General features: G+C 34.6%; 1 protein-coding gene across 1 annotated transcript in view; it reads right to left on the bottom strand.

Moving 5' to 3' along the window:
* Positions 1–19,137, bottom strand: part of Wrn (Werner syndrome, RecQ helicase-like) — a 129,415-nt gene that overhangs the window by 38,731 nt on the left and 71,547 nt on the right. The window contains exons 18-21 of the mRNA XM_013025950.1: positions 12,074–12,261; positions 8,798–8,972; positions 5,076–5,257; positions 1,143–1,244 (exon numbers count right to left, since the gene is read on the bottom strand). Of these exons, the coding sequence (XP_012881404.1) occupies positions 1,143–1,244; positions 5,076–5,257; positions 8,798–8,972; positions 12,074–12,261 (647 nt within the window). The remainder of the gene's footprint in view (positions 1–1,142; positions 1,245–5,075; positions 5,258–8,797; positions 8,973–12,073; positions 12,262–19,137) is intronic.

The following is a 19,137-nucleotide window of genomic DNA, read 5'->3' as shown; positions in this document are numbered from 1 at the left end:
AGCCCTGAGATATCACATTACTCCACTCAGAATGGCCCACATCCTAAAGTCAGCCAACGACAAATGCTGGAGGGGATGTGGAGAAAAAGGAACCCTATTGCACTGCTGGTGGGAATGTACACTTATACAACCACTTTGGAAAGCAGTCTGGAGGGTCCTTAGAAAGCTAAAGATTGACCTCCCTTATGACCCAGTCATACCACTTCCAGGCATCTATCCTGAGCAACAGGAACCAGGATACAAGGACACATGCACCTCCATGTTTATTGCAGCACTGTTCACAATAGCTAGGATATGGAAACAACCCAGATGCCCCACCACAGATGAATGGATCCAAAACTTGTGGTATCTATACACAATGTAATATTACGCAGCCATTAGAAAAGACAAAATAATGGCATTCGCAGGGAAATGGATGGAGCTAGAAGAAATCATGTTGAGTGAGGTAAGCCAAGAGACAAATGGCACATGTTCTCCCTGATGATAAGTGGATGTTAATCCAAAACCTAAGGAGATACTACAAAGTAAACAAGTCTTGAAAAGAAAGGACCTTCACTCATCTGGTCGAATCACTACTAAATAACGCCATGCCGCTGACTACATATATGGTATATATGTGCACACTGGAGGGAAACTAGGAGGAGGATACAGAAACAGAGGGAAATGGGAAAAGATACAACAGTGGGACCCATCAGCTGCACTGGTCATCGATCAAAACAAACTAAGCATTTCAATGGCAACGATGGGAGGGAGGGAATGAACAGGAAACAGGGACCAGCTGACACTAAGCAAAAGGAAAGAACTGAACATATCACCCAATGTCGAAGAAATAACTGTATTGTCAAAGCTTATAGAAGAACTCATAAACTTATAGACCACAAAAAAGAAAATTTGTCCCATGAAGGTTAGAATGTGTTTGTGACTTTAACTAAGTATCACTATCCCACAATACTACGAAATTTGGGAAATTTATGTAATCACTGAATCACAATAAAAAAAATTGGTATAAAAAAGTCACCCTAAAATTTCAACACATACATAACAATAGCAAAATATTCTTTCAAAATACTATTTAGTAAAATATTCTTAAATGCCAGGCAGAAATTCATCCTTTTAAGTGATACGAAATAAATAATACATACTGTCGTCTACATTTGCTGGAATGAAGATACTTTTCCATCTTGGCCATCATCTTTAATTTATACAGTCGGAACTTTTCATTACGTATCTCAAACAAGTGGTGCCTGTCAATTAAAAATATAAGAGTAATGTGTATAACTGCATCAGCTACTTTGGTAACTTTATTTTATATGGATTATTTCCGTAATCTACACATTCCTGTCTGGATAAAAAATTTCTATTCCTTTAGGAAGTTCTTCTGTATTCCTTCTCAGTCAATAATCCCCAATAGAAGGCTAACCTTTTTGTGATTTTTCCTTTGAAAATATTCTATCTATGCTCAGTATTTTTTAAGCTGCTACTAAAAAAAACACTATATGCCTCATACTTGTTTTGCTTTGATTTACATGCCACACATTTTTTGGTTTCTAGTAAGCATTACACAGGAATTTCCAAGTTTTCAAAAAAAAAAAAAACAAAGCTGGCTCTTTATGTTATTTTCTGTGAGAAACTATATAAAGAATACTGAAAGAAGAACATCACTTACAACTCTTCAGTTTGGCCTTCTCTTTGTATTATGGTATTTGGAAACCCCAGGAAAGTATCATAATGCTGTTTTTTTTTCTCAACTGACTTTAGTTGGCAATTTTGCCATGATACTGACAATAGTTTTCAAAACATCAAAAATATTTGTTCCTGGTTTACAGCAATGTGAATGTTAGTGGCTTGCATCTGTAATCCTAACTACTCAGAAGGCTGAGATCTGAGGATCATGGTTCAAAGGCAGCCCTGGAAGGAAGGTCCCTAAGACTCTGATATCTAACACCAGTAAAAGTGGAGCTGTACAAATGACAGAATATCAACCTTGAGTGAACAAAATAAAGGGACAGAGTCCCTTAGTTCAGAAAATCACTACAATTTCAGACAATTAATCAATCGTAATGAACTAGATCTCCCCTTTATACAGATATTTTATTTTTGTATGCTTTTTTAAATCTAATTTTATTGTCAAGATGATATGCAGAGGGGTTACAGTTGCATTCATAAGGCAATGAGTACATTTCTTGTCAAACATTGTTACCCTCTCCCTCATTTTTCTCCCACTTTCCCGTACCCCTCCTCTTTCCCCCCTCCCACGTTGTAAAGTTCATTTCCAACATATTGTCTTGTGAATATCACTGTGCACTGGTTTGCTCTTTGTCCTTTATCCTTTTGTTGTTCCCTTCCCTTTCCCAAATCATATTAATGTATATACGAGACATAGGGTACCAAACTCAAATATAGTCACAACAGGGGATAAAACAAAAGGGGTAAAAAAAAAATGAAAGAAAAGTCATAACTTCACACAGCCCATTAAAGACAACAAAGAGAAAACTCATGTTTCCATATCTTGGAATTCATTTCAATTAGAATCATTTTATATGATCATATTGTGAGCCTCTGTTAGGACTATACTAGACATATACTAATTATTACAAATGATCGAAACCACGTAGCCTATGTTTCTTTGGGTCTGGCTTACTTCACTTAATATGACTCTTTGCAAGTCTTTCCATTTTCTTACCAATAGTGATGTCATTCTTTCCAATGGAAGCATAGAATTCCACTGTTATATAAGTATTTTAAAAGGAAAATAATTGGAAAGCAATTTGACAATAGAATTGTTTAGTAAATCAATTTTGAGTTCAAGCCAAATTACCATGCGCACACACGCACACACATAAAGTGCTGCTATAATTCATCCCGATTATTTGATACTGTAACTCATCAAATATTATGAGATTGTATATTACAAGAATTTCCAAAATAGGTTAGCATATCTTTCCAAGGAGAAATAAAAGTATAGGTAGAATAATTTCATATATTGTAACAAAACAGTAATTTAATGTAAGTGAAAATTCTGTACCTCACCAAAATTGAGCTTACTAATTAAAGTTTGACTATGTAACATTTTGTTCAAAATACTTGTACACACTTCTCAAGGAGTTCTGGAAAGTCAAAATGCACAAATGATCTGTTAATCAGAAATATCTGTCATTAAATAGACCAACCAACATGTATGCACTAGTTTCCAGGTTAACCATCTTTCTCCTTCTTCCAGGTTCAAGTGTAAAGAGCGGCATAGATTCTGTATGGATTTCCTGACACCACTGTCTGAGTAAACTGCTTTAATTTTCTATTAAATCCAATGTGATAATCATTTAATATATCTTTTTTTCTTCTTTGGTCAGTCATAGGGCCTGAACTCTGGGCCTGGGCGCTGTCCCTCAGCTCTGCAGCTCAAGGCTAGCACTCTACCACTAGAGCCACATCTCCACATCTAGCCTTTTCTGCTTATGAGGTGCTAAGGAATCGAACCCAGGGCCTCATGCATGAGAGACAAGTACTCTGCCACTGAGCCACCTTCCCAGCCCTTAATATGTCTTTTAAGATCCAGATAAACCAAATTTATATCTAATGATGAACCTATAAGATTATGATACAAAACACAATCTATAAATTTTCAGGAAGTTTAGCACAATACACACAAAAACTGGTAGCAATCAACTTATATTTAATATATTCCAACTTTAATAGTAACATACACAGCTGTATTCTTTCCCAGTGATTTGAAATTAATTCACAAAAGGGTTTATATAGACACTGGTATCAAAAGTATTGTTCTCTATAAAATGATGGCCTTATTGGCTATATGTTATAATGCAAAATCTATTTTGAAATTAAAAATTTATAGTAAACTTTTTACCTAGCTAGCTGTTATTCTTCTTAGGGGTCAACTAAGGATTCACTTCTTCAACGAAGCCTTCGCTGACTTTTTAATTGCAAATGCAAGTGCCATTATATATGTTCTTTTTTATAGTATTTAACACATAGAACCTATTAAATGGCACCTTTTTTTTAAAAAAAAAAAAAGCTCTTGATTCTTGAAATTTTCACATGGAAAAAGAGAACAGGGAAAGAAAACCTATGTATCCGTAGATGTATGATTTTCTAATTAAGATTCATCTTTCCATTACACTCCAAAATCCTGTAACTGAGACATGTGCCCTGGCTCTTTATGTCATTGAATTTCGAACATATCACACAGTTCTTAGAATGTATTGGACTAAAGAAACAACAATGAATGAGTATGCAAAACAATATTAGATACTTTCACTCATCATTTTAATAAAATGAATTAATATATCCATGGAATACCTCAATTTGTTCACTGACAAAGAAGCATATTTTGAAGCACTCAGTAGTTACTCTGTAGGATTTTTCCCCCTAAGAATCCCTTTATTACATAAAGACATAAAGTGATAATCCTGGCATACAATGGTTGCATCTAATACACTGAACACATTGAAATTCTTTTCTTGTATTATTCCCTAAAAATACAGTATAACAACTATTTACATACTGTTTATTTTATAATAAGCACTATAACAAGGTCAAGATGACTGCAAGTATATGGGAGGATATACATAGATTATAAATAAGTATTGCACCATTTTATATTATGATTTGAATATCCTTGGGTTTTTGCAAGATGAACTTTGCCTTTCCAATATAATCTCATAGAATTTAAGGGCCAAGAAAATATTTATTTCATAGTTACATAATAGTTTCCCTGGATTTAAACAGTACATACTAACACTTTCATGGCAATCTATCAGTACAGTGCAATATAAATGCTATACAAAGTAACAATGACTGAAACAGATGAGAAGATGGGAAGAAAAAATGTGTCTAATTAGAGCCCTGACTTAATTAATTTCCTACTCTATCTGAGGCATGGCTGTTAAGTCGTCTCTTCTATGTAGCAACACTTACTACAAATGTTCATAAATGGCCTCTGTTGCTTTCTGGTTTTGGTGGTTTGGTTTTGTTTGGGGGAGGGGCTTTACATGTATTTCTTGGAAAGACAGAAAGAAATCTGCAAGGTAAAAGTAATAACCTTAAATAAAGTTTACCTAGTTATGTTAAAGTCTGCTGGAGTCCAGAGTAAGTGACAAGAACTTTGAAGTCCATCGCGGCCTGCTCTACCAATTTCCTGATAATAGGATTCCATTTCCTTAGGAGCACCATAATGAATGACTCTGCGAATGTCAGCCTTATTAATGCCCAGTCCAAAAGCTATAGTAGCTATAACACACTGAGAATAAATAACAGTACAATTTGTCATATTTAACAGTACTTAAACTTATTATGAAAACAGAATTCATTCATTAAAGTCCCTGAAATAAAACTAAATTTAATATTTCAATGAATCACCTATAGTTGGAAAGACTATCTGCTTAGTCTACAGATTAAAGACCAGAAACTAAAAGATTTCTGTTTACCCTCTATAAGAAGTAGCAAATAAATTGGTCTCCCTAACACTTGTGAATATAAGATACATAGAGGCTCTTACAATATCTATTATATTCAATAAAACTTTTGCATTATTCTAAGTTCTAAATACCCATACCTGGTTTCAAGAATATTATTATTAAATTATCCTAAGATGAAAGTTTCTCAGTAAAGACAGCAGGAACATACATTAACCTTTGCATCTTTAGGATAAGAAAACTGATAGAACACTAAATGTATATGAACTTATTAAGATAGACAGATAGGGGCTGGGAAGTTAGCTCAGTGGTAGAGTGCTTGCTTTGCATGCCTGAGGTCCTGGGTTCAACTCCTCAGCACCACATAAGAAAAAAAAGCCAGAAGTGGTGCTGTGGCTCAAGTGGTAGAGCGCTAGCCTTGAGCTGAAGAGCTGAGGGACAGCGTCCAGGCCATACGACCGGACCCCCCCCAAAAAAAAAAAGATAGACAGGTAGAATCACTTGATTGGGGAAAGTTGCAGAAAGAATTGGTGATAAGAATACAGGAAATTAAACAGTGTCTTTCAAAGTATGAAAAATTAGAATACAAAAAGATGACCATGAAAAATAACCATAATATATTACTTGAAATAAAGATAAACATTTTGAGTAAAAATTGTAATTGAATAATATTTAACCCGAATTATGATATAAAGTTGGGAGGAAAAGTGGGTTTGAAATGCATGGACAAGGAAAGGAAGGAAAGTGGGAAGTATATGAGAGGGAAGCAGAGTGAGAAATTAATACATACGCAGAAAACTAACAAGCAAAGAATTCAGTATTCACAGTATAAGCAACTAAGGCAAGATGCAGCAGTAAAACCAAAAATTCATCTAAAAAGATCTGAAAGTGGGAAATAAGAAGGCATGAGGGGCTGATGGTTTTCTTTGAAAACATGACAGAACTATTTGTATGTATAACTGCTAAAAATTCAAGTGCTATTTTGAAAAAAAGACATGCTAAAGATGGATTGGGAGAAGGAAAAGGAGACAGAAAAAGAAAAGGATATAAGAAAAAGAAGGCAGAAGAAAGAAAATCATGGGAAGGGTAAGAGACAAATCAATGCAGGAATGAGTATGGTAAATACATGATTAGGGAAAAGATTAGGCAACTTGCTATATTTAAAAATTATTAAATCTGAATGAAAAGGGATTAGTATAAATGAAAGAAATCCCCTATACAAAAGAAAAGGTTAATAAGCAGCACAATAATTCTAATTTTAATCATATTTTCATATGAAATCAGCAATCTACCAACTCTATTCTCTAAGTATCTCTATATGCTTTTAGATATAAAAAATAAAATGAATTATTTACAACACTAACCTTAATCTAGGAAAGAAACTTACATCACCTTGAAAGAGCAAATAAAAATACAAAGACACAAAACTAAGTCAAGATTAAGGGTAAGTACAGAAAAAAAAATGCATACCTATACCCAAATGTGGTTGGATTTCATTATAATGATAGTAAAGAAAAAAACTATAAAACAGAAGGACCAAGACTCTAACCATCAAAAGAACTTGTCACTGGTGGCTCCAACTGTAATCCTAGCTACTCAGGGGAGTGATAAAAGAATAGTGATTTAAAAAAGAAAGTCCATAAGACTCTTCAAATAACCAGCAAAAATCCAGAAGTAAGGTGTGGTTCAAATGGTAGACCACCAGCTTCAAGCAAAAAACCCAAGCAAGAGCTTGAGGCCCTGAGTTCAAGCCCCAGTAAAGGGGCAAAAAAAAAATAGGCTGTAGTAATCTAAGATATTAAGAGCTATAGTGGTCACATCAATTCTACTTTTAGATCCACCAAAACTATGTCTATTATAAGAAGACAGGAGATGAATAATTTCATACATTTGTGCATTCAGTAGTCACTCAATAAATGGTCAATGGAAGTAATCCTAGGCCAGGCTAGTATCAATAGATGATTTAGTTTCATAATTGTGAGAGTTTGAGGACTATCAATGAAAATGTGCAGCCTTGGGCTGGGAAGTTGGCTCAGTGGTAGAGCGCTTGCCTTGCATGCCTGAGGCCCTGGGTTCGATTCCTCAGCACCACATAAACAAAAAGAAAAAAGCTGGAAGTGGCGCTGTGGCTCAAGTGGTAGAGTGCTAGCCTGGAGCTGAAGAGCTGAGGAATAGCGCTCAGGCCCAGAGTTCAGGCCCCACAACCGGACCCCCCCCAAAAAAAGAAAATGTGCAGCCTCTAAAGTATTTATAACAAAGAACAACTATAAGGGATTACCTGTTAAAACACCTGATGCCATAGTAGAGGACAACAATCCATACTAATTTATTAATCTTCATTATGTGGACAAAAATTTGAGACATTCTGCCATAGAAAGGGATATATACAGTATGTGTATGTGTGTGTGTGTGTGTGTGTGTGTGTGTGTGCACATTCATGTGCTTATATATGCATATATACATATGTACCTTCTAGAAATTAAGATATAATGAAAGCTCTTGCAACAGATTTTTAAGCCATATTTCAGAACAATCAAAGCTATAATGAAGCTAGCAAATCAGATGAATCAAACAAAAGAAATATGGATATAATTTGTACTCTTTCAGTGCTTAGAGAGATATTTTAATCTAAATGAATACTGTAACTAGTAATAACTTAGAAGAAATCATTACTCTGTTAAACTGGCATAAAGACTGATCATTAAAATTCACCAGTAATGACTAACAAGTTTTACTGACAGTTTTCAAGTCACCGAAACAATATAGTGAAAAGATACAATAATTTGGATAAAGCTTCTAAACAGCTGTCCCTATCTGTGGAAATAAGGGGAAAACTCTGCAAGAAGGGGAAGTTTCCAATAGCCTGGTCAACCACCACCCCTTTCAATTTTTTTCCTATAAGTCTCTAATAGGAATTTGTCACTGTCTTGTTAGTCATATTTTGTGTTACATTTACTCTTCAATTTCTCTCCTTCTAATTACTACAACCTCTTGTAGGACCTCTATAGCACAATGTCTTTGTATTTGCTGGTCCTTCTTGTAGTTCCATAACCAGTTTTCTTGTTCTCATCACCTAGAGGCCAGGTGAATTTAACAAACTCATGTTCAGGCTCTACTCAACTACCTTTGCCAGGAAAGACCATTCCCATTATGAACTGTACCTTACCAGAAATAATGTTTCTCTATATACAAAACCAATAGTAATTTTTCAACACTAGTCTGTAATCATGTATTCATACATGTTATTTTCCACAGTATATAGATTTCCTTTAGTGGAAGAACCACATTATATTCAACACAAAAAAATATTACTCAATAAATATTTGGTAACTAAGTATTTGAGAAATATTTGATGATCCTCGCACCTGAATTTCATCTCTCATGAACTTATGATGAATATCCTTCCTTGTTTTGAAATCCATGCCTGCATGGTATGTTCCACAGGCTAACTTCAGTTTTCTAAGTTCAACGGTAATTTGTTCTGTCATTTTTCTGGAAGGACAATAGATGATAGTTGGACCTTCAAATTCCCAGGCAGAACTATGGGGGGGAAAAGAACAAAATGCAAACATGTATTATATATATATGCTTTAGATCAGTTTGGTTTTCTGAGAAGATATAAAGTTTGAATTAAGAACTTCAGGTTTGTTAAGCATGGCTCTATCCATGTCTTATGTGGCTTGCTTGCTTGCTTGGCTGGCACTCTATCACTTCAGCCAAGTCTCCAGCTCTGCTTTTTTGCCAGTTATTTTAGATGCAGTCTCACAGACTTTCTGCCTGGGTTTGCTTCAAACCACAATCCTGAATATCTGGGCTTCATAAACAACTAGGATTACTGATGTGAGCTACTGGTACCCAGCTGTTCTACTTATTTTTAAGAAGTGTGTCTCATGAACTTTTCACTCAGACAGGCCCCTAACCACAATCCTCATGCTCTCAGCCTGCCACCTAGCTAGGATTACAGGCATAAATCTAATTCACTTTGGGTTTTTTTTTTGTTTTGTTTTGTTTTTGTTGGTCATAGGGATTGAACTCTGGGCCTGAACGCTGTCCCCCAGCTCTTCAGCTCAAGGCTAGCGCTCTACCATTTGAGCCACTGCGCCATTTCCGGTTTTCTGAATGGTTTATTGGAAATAAGAGACTCACAGACTTTCCTGCCTGGGCTGGCTTTGAACTGCGATCCTCATATCTCAGCCTCTTGAGTAGCTAGGATTACAAGTATGAGCCACCGGCACCGGGCTTCACTTTGGATTTTATCTACTAATTTCCCTTTCTATTTTCTAAGGACTAAAAGAATAAAACATATAAGAAACTACACTTTAACTACATGAAAATCTAAAACACGGTCAATCAAATGAGGAAATGAATTTTGTTACCAAATAACTCAGTATTAGTTCAAATTAAAATTAATATAAAAACAAATTTATTTGATAAGAAAATTTGATTTTTTTGAGAAAATCTGATTTTTAAAACAAAACTATTGATATAAATACTTTTTGGAAATTAACACACTAGATTAAAATTTAGTCTTGACTTCCTAAGAATTAAGTGAATAGTTATCTAAGAATCTGCATAAAATTAGTTTCAAATATTCTTACTTACCTTCTCTATAAGCATAAAGTTGAGTTTCTTTTTCTAATTACTAAAACAAAATATGTCTTATTACTTTTAAGATTACTTTTATAGCTCATATAAGCACTTACTAATAATTTTGAGATTATGATTCTAGAAAATATTTGTTAGAATGTCTACTGCAGAAAATTGTTCTTAAGCTACAAAAACATAAACAATGGTTTTCATACATTTATTTAATATCTCAATATATCTGTCTATGTGAATATATTCATTCATGCTCACAGAATGTAAAAACACTGTATTTAGATCCATTAAAAGGTATTTTAAATTTTAAATTAATGTGACCTTTGATTCAATCCCAATTTTAGGAATCTTAAAAATACACCTGCAAATCTAACAAAAGATACATAAATAAAATTATCCAAGGAAAGAACATAGATAAGAGTGAAAAACTAATCTGATTGTGATGACATACACATGTAACCCTGGCCTTTGAAGGAGACAATGAATTTGAAGCCATCCTGAGCTACAAATGAGGCCTTATCTCAAGAAAAAATAAAATAAGAATAAAGGCCACTAGAAGAGCTAGACCATTAAGTATATATTCATTACACACTTGTTTTTCTGATTATATTACAACTAAGTTAGAAGAAGTCCCACATTTACATTTAATATTAAGGGCTTCCTTTAACCTAGGATTCATCTTTTCTTAATTTTATACCTTTCTAGAAGAGTAAAACACTAATGATGATCTCAAAATTGTTTGCCAAGGAATTTTTACATTTATATTGGAAGGAAAAACATTTTAACATGAAAACTAAAGAACACATTTCAGAAAGTGAAACTCTAAGCTTTATGCTTATCAGACAAAGAAATACTTAATAAAGTTCTTAGCATACATAAAAAATTCATTCAACAAAAAAAGTTCAGCCCAGCACTGGTAGCTCAAGCCTATAATCCTTGCTACTCAGGAAGTTGAGATCCAAGGATCTATTCAAAGCCAGCTGGAAAGTCCTTGAGACTCTTATCTCCAATAAATCACCAGAAAACTGGAAGTGGCGCTGTGTCTCAACTGATAGAACACTTGCCTTAAGCTGAAGAGCTCAGGGATAGCACCCAGGCCCAGAGCTCCAGCCCTACTGCTGATCAAAAATAAAAAACCCGCAACATTCTAGTGACAGTTCCTTCAACAGTAAAAGGAAAATAATACCTAAGAGTTACAAGGATTTAAATAGTTTAGTTGTAATTAAATGCATAGGACAGTCCTTGCGACATGAAAAGCTCCAACATGTTTAAAGAATGACTTTAAGGATTTGTTTTTTGGTTTTTGGAAGCACTGGGATTTGAACTAAGGACTTCAAGTGGGTCTTGTTGTTTTATCACTTTGGCCACACGACAAGCCCAAGGATGACCTTTTTGAAACCTAAAATTGAAGGTAGTAGTATAATTGGTAAAATAGAACTCAAATGAAAGGCTGAAATTATTAATATTATTATTTTCCAGTACTGAGCTTTAAGGGCCTTGTGTTTTCTAAGCTGACAATTTACCACTGAACCACAGCTTACAGCTGGTACATATTTAAGCAACAACACAGAATGTGCTTCAAAAATAGGCTTTTTCACTGGGCGCCAGTGGCTTACACCTGTAATCCTACCTAATCAGGAGACTGAGATCTGAGGATCACAGTTCAAAGCCAGCCCAGGCAGGAAAGTCTGTGAGACTCTTATCCCTAATAAACCACCAGAAAACTGGAAGTGGCACTGTGGCTCAGTGGTAGAGTGCTAGCCTTGAGCTGAAGAGCTCAGGGATAGCACCCAGGCCCAGAGTTCAAGCCCCAGAACCGACAAAAAAAAAAAAAAAAAACTTTTTCCTTAGTCACTGAATTAATCATCTAATAACACATTTTCCTCAGTCACTGAATTAATCATCTAATAACACAAACACACTTGACTGAAACCAAAGATAAAATTTAAAATACATTCAACATGTATAAAGGAAAAACCAAAAAATAATGTAGTTCTTAAAAAAGAATAGTTACCAAAATCTATCAACCATGAAATCCTTACCTTGTCTTTTTTACAAGAAATGGCTTCAAATCCTGAAGGATATTCCCTGTTTTTCGTCCCACTTCTAAATACAGATTTGGTCGATCAAAACCAGTACAAGTAATCCGTGGGTTTTTCAGGTTTAAACAACGTACTATGTCTTCTCGAATTGAAGAACTGGCAGTAGCTGTGAGTGCAACTACTGGAACCTAAATGAAGTAAAATTAATTTTTAACAAAGAGACTGTTAAAACTACATGAGGCTCCATATCAAAAATAAAAACTTTAAAACTCTTTTTTTCTTTGTGGTGATAGTGATCTAAGAATCACAATTCAAAGCCAGACAAAACAGGAAGGTCCAAGAGACTTATGTCTCCAATAAACTATTCAGAAATAACCAGAAATAGCACTGTGGCTCAAGTAGTAAAGCATTAGCCTTGAGCATAGAGAACCCAGGCCAGAGTTAAAGCCCCAGGACTGGGAAAAAATAAAAGAATAAAAGAAACTAAATATATGAAGTTTCCCATGTCAGTTATCTTGTCTTAACTAAATTAAGCCTACTTACTAGCTAACATAGCTTACGCTAAAATTACATATGCAAGAATGCTAATATAAACATGGGATATATTATATGTGATTTTTAATACTCTCTAATTCCGAAGTTACAAATTTCAATTCACTGAAAATCTAACAATATAAAGCACCTTATCTTTTTTATTTCTGTGTATATGTGTGTGTTATTATTTTGGCTTGTGGGTTTTCAGATCTTGAAGCAAAGATCCTAATTACCTGGATACAGTTTTACTAATCACTGGCATTCTATGTACAATTATATATAAATAACAGGTAATATTAGTTAATTCCTTAAGCAATAAATTTATATTCTAGTTTCAGACTAGCAAAAACATTAACTAGATATGCAGCCAAAGGACATAGCAGAAAAAAGATCATAAAGTATTACAGAAATTTGATAAGATGCCTTCTATAGGCCTAAATTTCACATTTTAGTCCTTATTATAAGGAGTTGTACTTAACTATGCTAACAGTTCATAATCAAAAAAATGGAGTAACAATGTTAAAATTAAGTCATGAGTAATCTTCAAGTTAATCTTTAATCATGAGCTGTTCCAATGCCAAGAACACAATTTTTTTTAAAAAATAACTACTGGAAAATCAGGCACTGGTGGCTTACATCTATAGTCCTAGCTACTCCGGAGGATAAGATCTGAGGATCATGGCTCAAAGCCAGCTCAGGCAGAAAAGTCCGTGAGACCCTTATCACCAATAAACTTCTCAGAAAAAGCCAGAAGTGGTACTATGGCTCAAGTGGTAGAGTGCTAGCCTTGAGCATAAAAAGGCTCAGGGACAGCACCTAGGCTCAGAGTTCAAGCCCTAGACCTAACAAAAAAACAAAAACAAAACTGTTGGAGCTAGAGGCTGGTGACTCTTATCTGTAATCTTACTCAGGCTGAGATCCTAAATATGTGGTCCAAAGGCCATTAAGAAAAGTCTGCAAAACTCTAATTCCAAAGCAACAAGGAAAGAGCAGAGCAGGAGGCATAGAAAATGGTTAGAACATCAGCGGAGAATGCAAACTGAGCAATCCTGAGGCTCTGAGTTCAAGTCCTAGTGCCATCTCTCTCCTCTCCTCTCCTCTCCTCCCTTCTTCCTCTCTCTCTCTCTCTCTCTCTCACACACACACACACATACGAATACTTTCTGCTAGAATTAATATATTCATAAAATTGTTCAGATATACATACCTCATAAACAAACTTAAGCAATTATATGTAGGTGAAAATTTATGTGCAATTGGCAATTTGAAAAGAAGCAATTATAGTGCTTCTTCCAAAACATTATAACAAGATACAATTAGTGGGGACAGGGAGGGTATGCTGAGTGTGACAAAAAATATATTACATGTATGAATATATTATAATAAAAGATGTAATTTTCTATCAATAATATACACAATTAAAGAATGTAATAAAAATTCCTATGATAAAAACATATTTAGCTGGGTGAAAATGTCTCACACCTGTAATCCTAGCTAGCCAAGAAGCTTAGATCTGAGGATCGTAGTTCAAAGCCAACCCAGCAAGGAAAGTTTGTGAGACTCTTGTCTCTAATTAACTACCAAATACCAGAAGTGGCACGTGGCTCAAAGTGGTAGAGTGGTATCCTTGTGTGAAAAAGTTCAGGGACAGTGCCCAGGCCCTGAGTTAGGTCAAGACCCATGACCAACCAAAAAAGAAAAAGAAAGAAAAATTATGTTTAGACAAAATGATAAGTACTGTGCAAACTCAGACTGATTTTTGTGAAACTTAGAAAAATAAATCTAACTTTTAGTGACACATACAAAAGAAGATATCCAGAAATGGAGATGAGGTTTTCTTGTTGCTATTTTTGTTTTCTTTTCTTTTAGTCTTCTTTGTTTATTTGTCTCTCTTTGGGAGGAAGAAGCACAGAAATTGAGGACAAAGCATGAACAAATAAGTGACACTGCAGACACAATGTTAAAAATGAAATATATCACTTGGGTGGGTAGAAAAAATTGGTAGAGAACAAGGGAAGGGTTGACACTGTCCAAATAGAAATGAACTTTTTATCTGACTTATTCAATTATAACCCCTTTAGGCATCACCTTTATAATAACAATTTTAAAAAATTAAATGAAAAAAAGCACAGATAAGGGGCTGAGGACTTAGCTTAGTGGCAGAGTATATGACTAGTATGTCTGAAGTAATGAGTATGACAGCCAGCACCAAATACAGGTAACACAAAGCAACTAACAACTGGTTCAGTTTGAATATAAAGAATAAATCATTGAATACATCAGACAACTAAAAAGCCAATTGATAAATAGTCATCAACTAAGTAAAACCCAACAAATAAATACAGAAAATGTGAGAAAGTAGGGAAAACAACTACTCTAGATAATAACCATCATACAGCAAAGGACAAGAATGACAGCAAAGTAGAGGATATTATATCAACTGAGCTCAAAAGACTGTTGCTAAGAATATATATTCTATGAAATGAATGAGGACCTTTACAAGCAACTACACAAACAGAAAAATACACAAAGAAATAAAGAAAAATACATTAAGAAATAAAGAAATAAATCAACAAGAACAGAGATAAAACACTGAATGAATCCCAAGTGAATACAAAATAGTTGAATGAGCTCAAAGAGAATACAGCTAAACATCTAAGAAACCAAAGAAGGCACAGATAAATTAATGAAGTAAGTTAGTCAATGCAAGATATTAAAAAAGAAACAAATGCAGCAGTGGTACCCACTTGCCACTATGCTGAAAATGAACTGTACTATACAACTTGTGAGTAGGGACAGGAGGGAAAATCTGAGAGAGAACACAGAAGGGAATGACACTGTCCAAAAAGAAATGTACTCATTACAAAAGAAAATGAAGAAATGAAATGAAAAAGGATTTCAGTAAAGAAATAGAAAACTGGAACAATAAACAAACTGAAGGCCAAAGATGACAAATAAAGCACAAATCCTTTCCAAAAGAGTAGAAGATATGGAAGTCAGAACATAGTAGAAATCAAAGGGAAAAATATGATAATATGCAAAATTTCCATTAAAAGATCAAATTTACATCATTTCAGGAAAGAAAACAAAAGATTCCAAAGGCACTGGAAATATATTTGACAGAGTAAAAGAGAAAGAAAAAGTCCAGCCAGGTTCAAGCAGCTTTTAAAACACTCAGTAGACCAGACCAGAAAAGAACCTATCCAAACATATTATATTTAAGAAGTCAAACACAGGGAACAAATAAAGAATACTAGAATTTGCAAAAGAGAGAAGAATAACAGTAGATTTCTCAACAGAAACCATGCAAACAAGGACTTCAAATGATATATTTCATAAACTAAAAGTAACTGATTGCCAACCCAGAATACTATCCTGTGAAGCTTTCATTCCTAACTGAAGAGCAAATAAAAATATTCCATAATAAAAACTAAAACAGAAGAAACTCAAAAAACATTCACAAAAGATCACCATAAGCATGAAAAAGTGGAGAAAACATATTCATCTAGATGAATAGATAGGAACAGGAAGAAATATGAAATTAAAATTGTGGGTAGAAATAGTAGGAAATACTACCTATCTCTCAATTCTGAAACATAATATCAATGGACTCTGTTCTCTATTCAAAAGATAGAATGGCAAGCTGGATAAAAAGGCAAGACCCAGCTGGGTCCAGTAACTCACGCCTATAATCCTGGCTATTCAGGAGGCTGAGATCTGAGGATCACAGTTGGAAGCCAGCCAGTCAGAAAAGTCCATGGGATTCTTATCTGTAATTAACCACCAGAGAACCGGTGGCGCTATGGCTCAAAGTGATAGAGCATTAACCTTGAATAAAAAGAAAAAAAGCTCAGTTCAAGCACTGAGTTCAAGTTCCATGACCAACAACAAAAAGGCAAGATGTAAACTTTTGTTGAATACAAAAAAAACAAAAACAAAAAAAAAACCAAATACCACCTTGGGGTAAAAGAGTGAAGAAGCATTTTCTAAGTATACATGTCCCAAAAGTAGGCAGGAGTAGTTATTCTCAGACATAGGAAAGCATATTATAAATCAAAATTAGAAGAGTGAAAGATACTTCATATTAATAACAGAAACTCTCAAATCAAACTGATACAAAAATTCTTAGTAACTACTGAGAGAAATAAATCAAGCTCAGAGCGAAGGGGTGCATGTTGAATTAAGGCTTAAAATATAGACATATATAAAAACATAAACAAATGAAGAGGGGAAATATGCAGCAAGAATCCAATATATATCCTTCAAAATTAAGAAGAATAAGGGAAGGGGGTGGGTATGGGAGAGACAGGTGAGAATGTTGAAAGGGGGGGCACTGATATTGTGTTCATAAGCTGTGTTAAATGGAAACTCCTTCAAGCGACTACCTACAAATGATTTTTACAAAAAATACATATACAATGACATATGTACATATACACAAACTAACTAAAGTTTGGTATATTCAAGGTTGCATTTCAATGGTGAATGGTGAACTCTTGTGAATAATTAACAGACAGTTTAACAAAATGAACACAAGAAAGTTGAGACATGTCTTACCTATATGAGATGGGACTTAAGGGTAGGGGAATGGATAATGGAGAGTAATGGCGTACAAATACAGTCATAATACTTAATGTACACAGTAAAAATAAAATTAGAAGACCTATGGGGATAGGACCAAAGAGCTGATGGGAGAATAATGGAAGGAGAGACTGGTCAAGACACGTTGTATACATATACAGACGTGTTAAGTGTGTAAGAAAATTTATTTTTACAATACTATTTTTCAAAAAAGTAACACAATACTGAAACAAATTAACTTGAGTCAGATTACTTCACTTCAAATCTTGCCTTTACCACTTACTAGATGAAGAAAAGAGCTGTTTAACTCTCTAAGCTGCCATTTCCTCCTCTAAAAAATTGGCTGTAATAACAGCATCAATCTAAGAAAGTCACTGGAAAGATTAAATGAGACAAAGCATCAATATAGGAAATGTGCTGAATATAATGTGTAGCATATAGTAAGCACTCAGTTTTAATTATTACTAATTGAAACAGTAATAGTGATAACAATTAATACTAACATTAATAATTAAAATTGCTGCTGGAACTACTTACAAGACAGTACAAAAACTTCTGAGACATAGGCACTACTCAGATTTGTCAATAACTTTGGTAAAAATGTAGTGGTCTGCGTTACGTGATTTGTTAGGTCCCTTGAATTAAAATTTTTCATTTTGCTTAGAAATTCCCCACTTCAATGGTAAATTGCCAGTGAAAATCACATTTAATTCATTCTTTTGCATATACAACATTCTAGAAAATCACAAGAATGTGGGGCACATCTATAATCCCAGCACATAGGTTGGGCCAGAAGGACTAGATGGATGTTCTAAGCCAACCTATGCTAGACAGCAAGCTTCAAAAAAAGGAAAAACAAAAAAAGAATGTTGCTCCTGACACTAAAAGACAGAATAAAGAAATGGAATACTTACAGAAACAATAAATGTTCACTTCAAAAATAAATTAAGCCTATCTTTTAAACTTTGTGGTATAACAAAAACTTAGAAACAAGGAGCTAGACACCATTGGCTTACACCTATAATCCTAACTGCTCAAGAGGCTGAGATCTGAGGATCACAGTTCAAAGCCAGCCAGGGTAAAAAAGTCCATGAGACTCTTGTCTCAATAAACTACACAAAGAGAAAGCAGGAAGGAGAGTTCTGGGCTCAAGTGGTAGAGTGCTAACCTTGAGCAAAAAATACCCAGGGAAAGTACCCAGTCCTTATGTTCAAACTTTAGGACATGCACAAAAAAGAAATTTAGAGATAGGAATGAAGCTTAAAATAACATAGGCAGATTATGTGAAGGATGACTATCTATACATATGTATATCAGTCATGCTCTGACCACTTGTAATCAATCACAGCATAATTACTAGTAGTCTAAACTGTTTAGTAACTGGTTGGATGTTAAATTACACTACCATCTAGTTGCAAGCCTACATTTCTTTGATAATAGGAACCAATTTTTGTATAAGATATGAATATTTTGAGTGTGCAAAATTAAGGTTGATCTTAATCCTGTATTTTAGTAGTACACACTTAAAGGTTGAGAGAACAACTATTCCATCTGCTGCAAAATTTAGGACATGCTGCTTCCTCTCTTTTCTCTATAATACACATAATTTATGCATTGATTCCCTCTTTCTAAATGGGTAGGGAGAAAGCAATAGCAAGAACCATTTTTCTTGGACCTCACAGTTTCTCCTGTTTGAATATGATGAATTGCCTCTAGGTTTACAATAGCTGTCCATAATAATGTAACTGGAATTAGAGCCACTACACCAAAACAGTGAGAAAAAAAGGATAGTCCTCAACCACTAGGTGGCATTTCTTATCACTTAGCCAACAGAGGATTCTTCAGCGCATCCTGTGTGTGTGTGTGTGTGTGTGTGTTGTGTGTGTGTGTGTGTGTGTGTGTGTGTAAGGGAGGGAGGGAGGGAGTGTGTAGAAGGGAGGGAGGGAGAG

This window comes from Dipodomys ordii, unplaced genomic scaffold (genome assembly GCF_000151885.1).
Source record: "Dipodomys ordii isolate 6190 unplaced genomic scaffold, Dord_2.0 Scaffold4, whole genome shotgun sequence".
NCBI classification, from domain to species: Eukaryota; Metazoa; Chordata; class Mammalia; order Rodentia; family Heteromyidae; genus Dipodomys; species Dipodomys ordii.
This window is presented reverse-complemented; position numbering and strand designations above follow the sequence as displayed.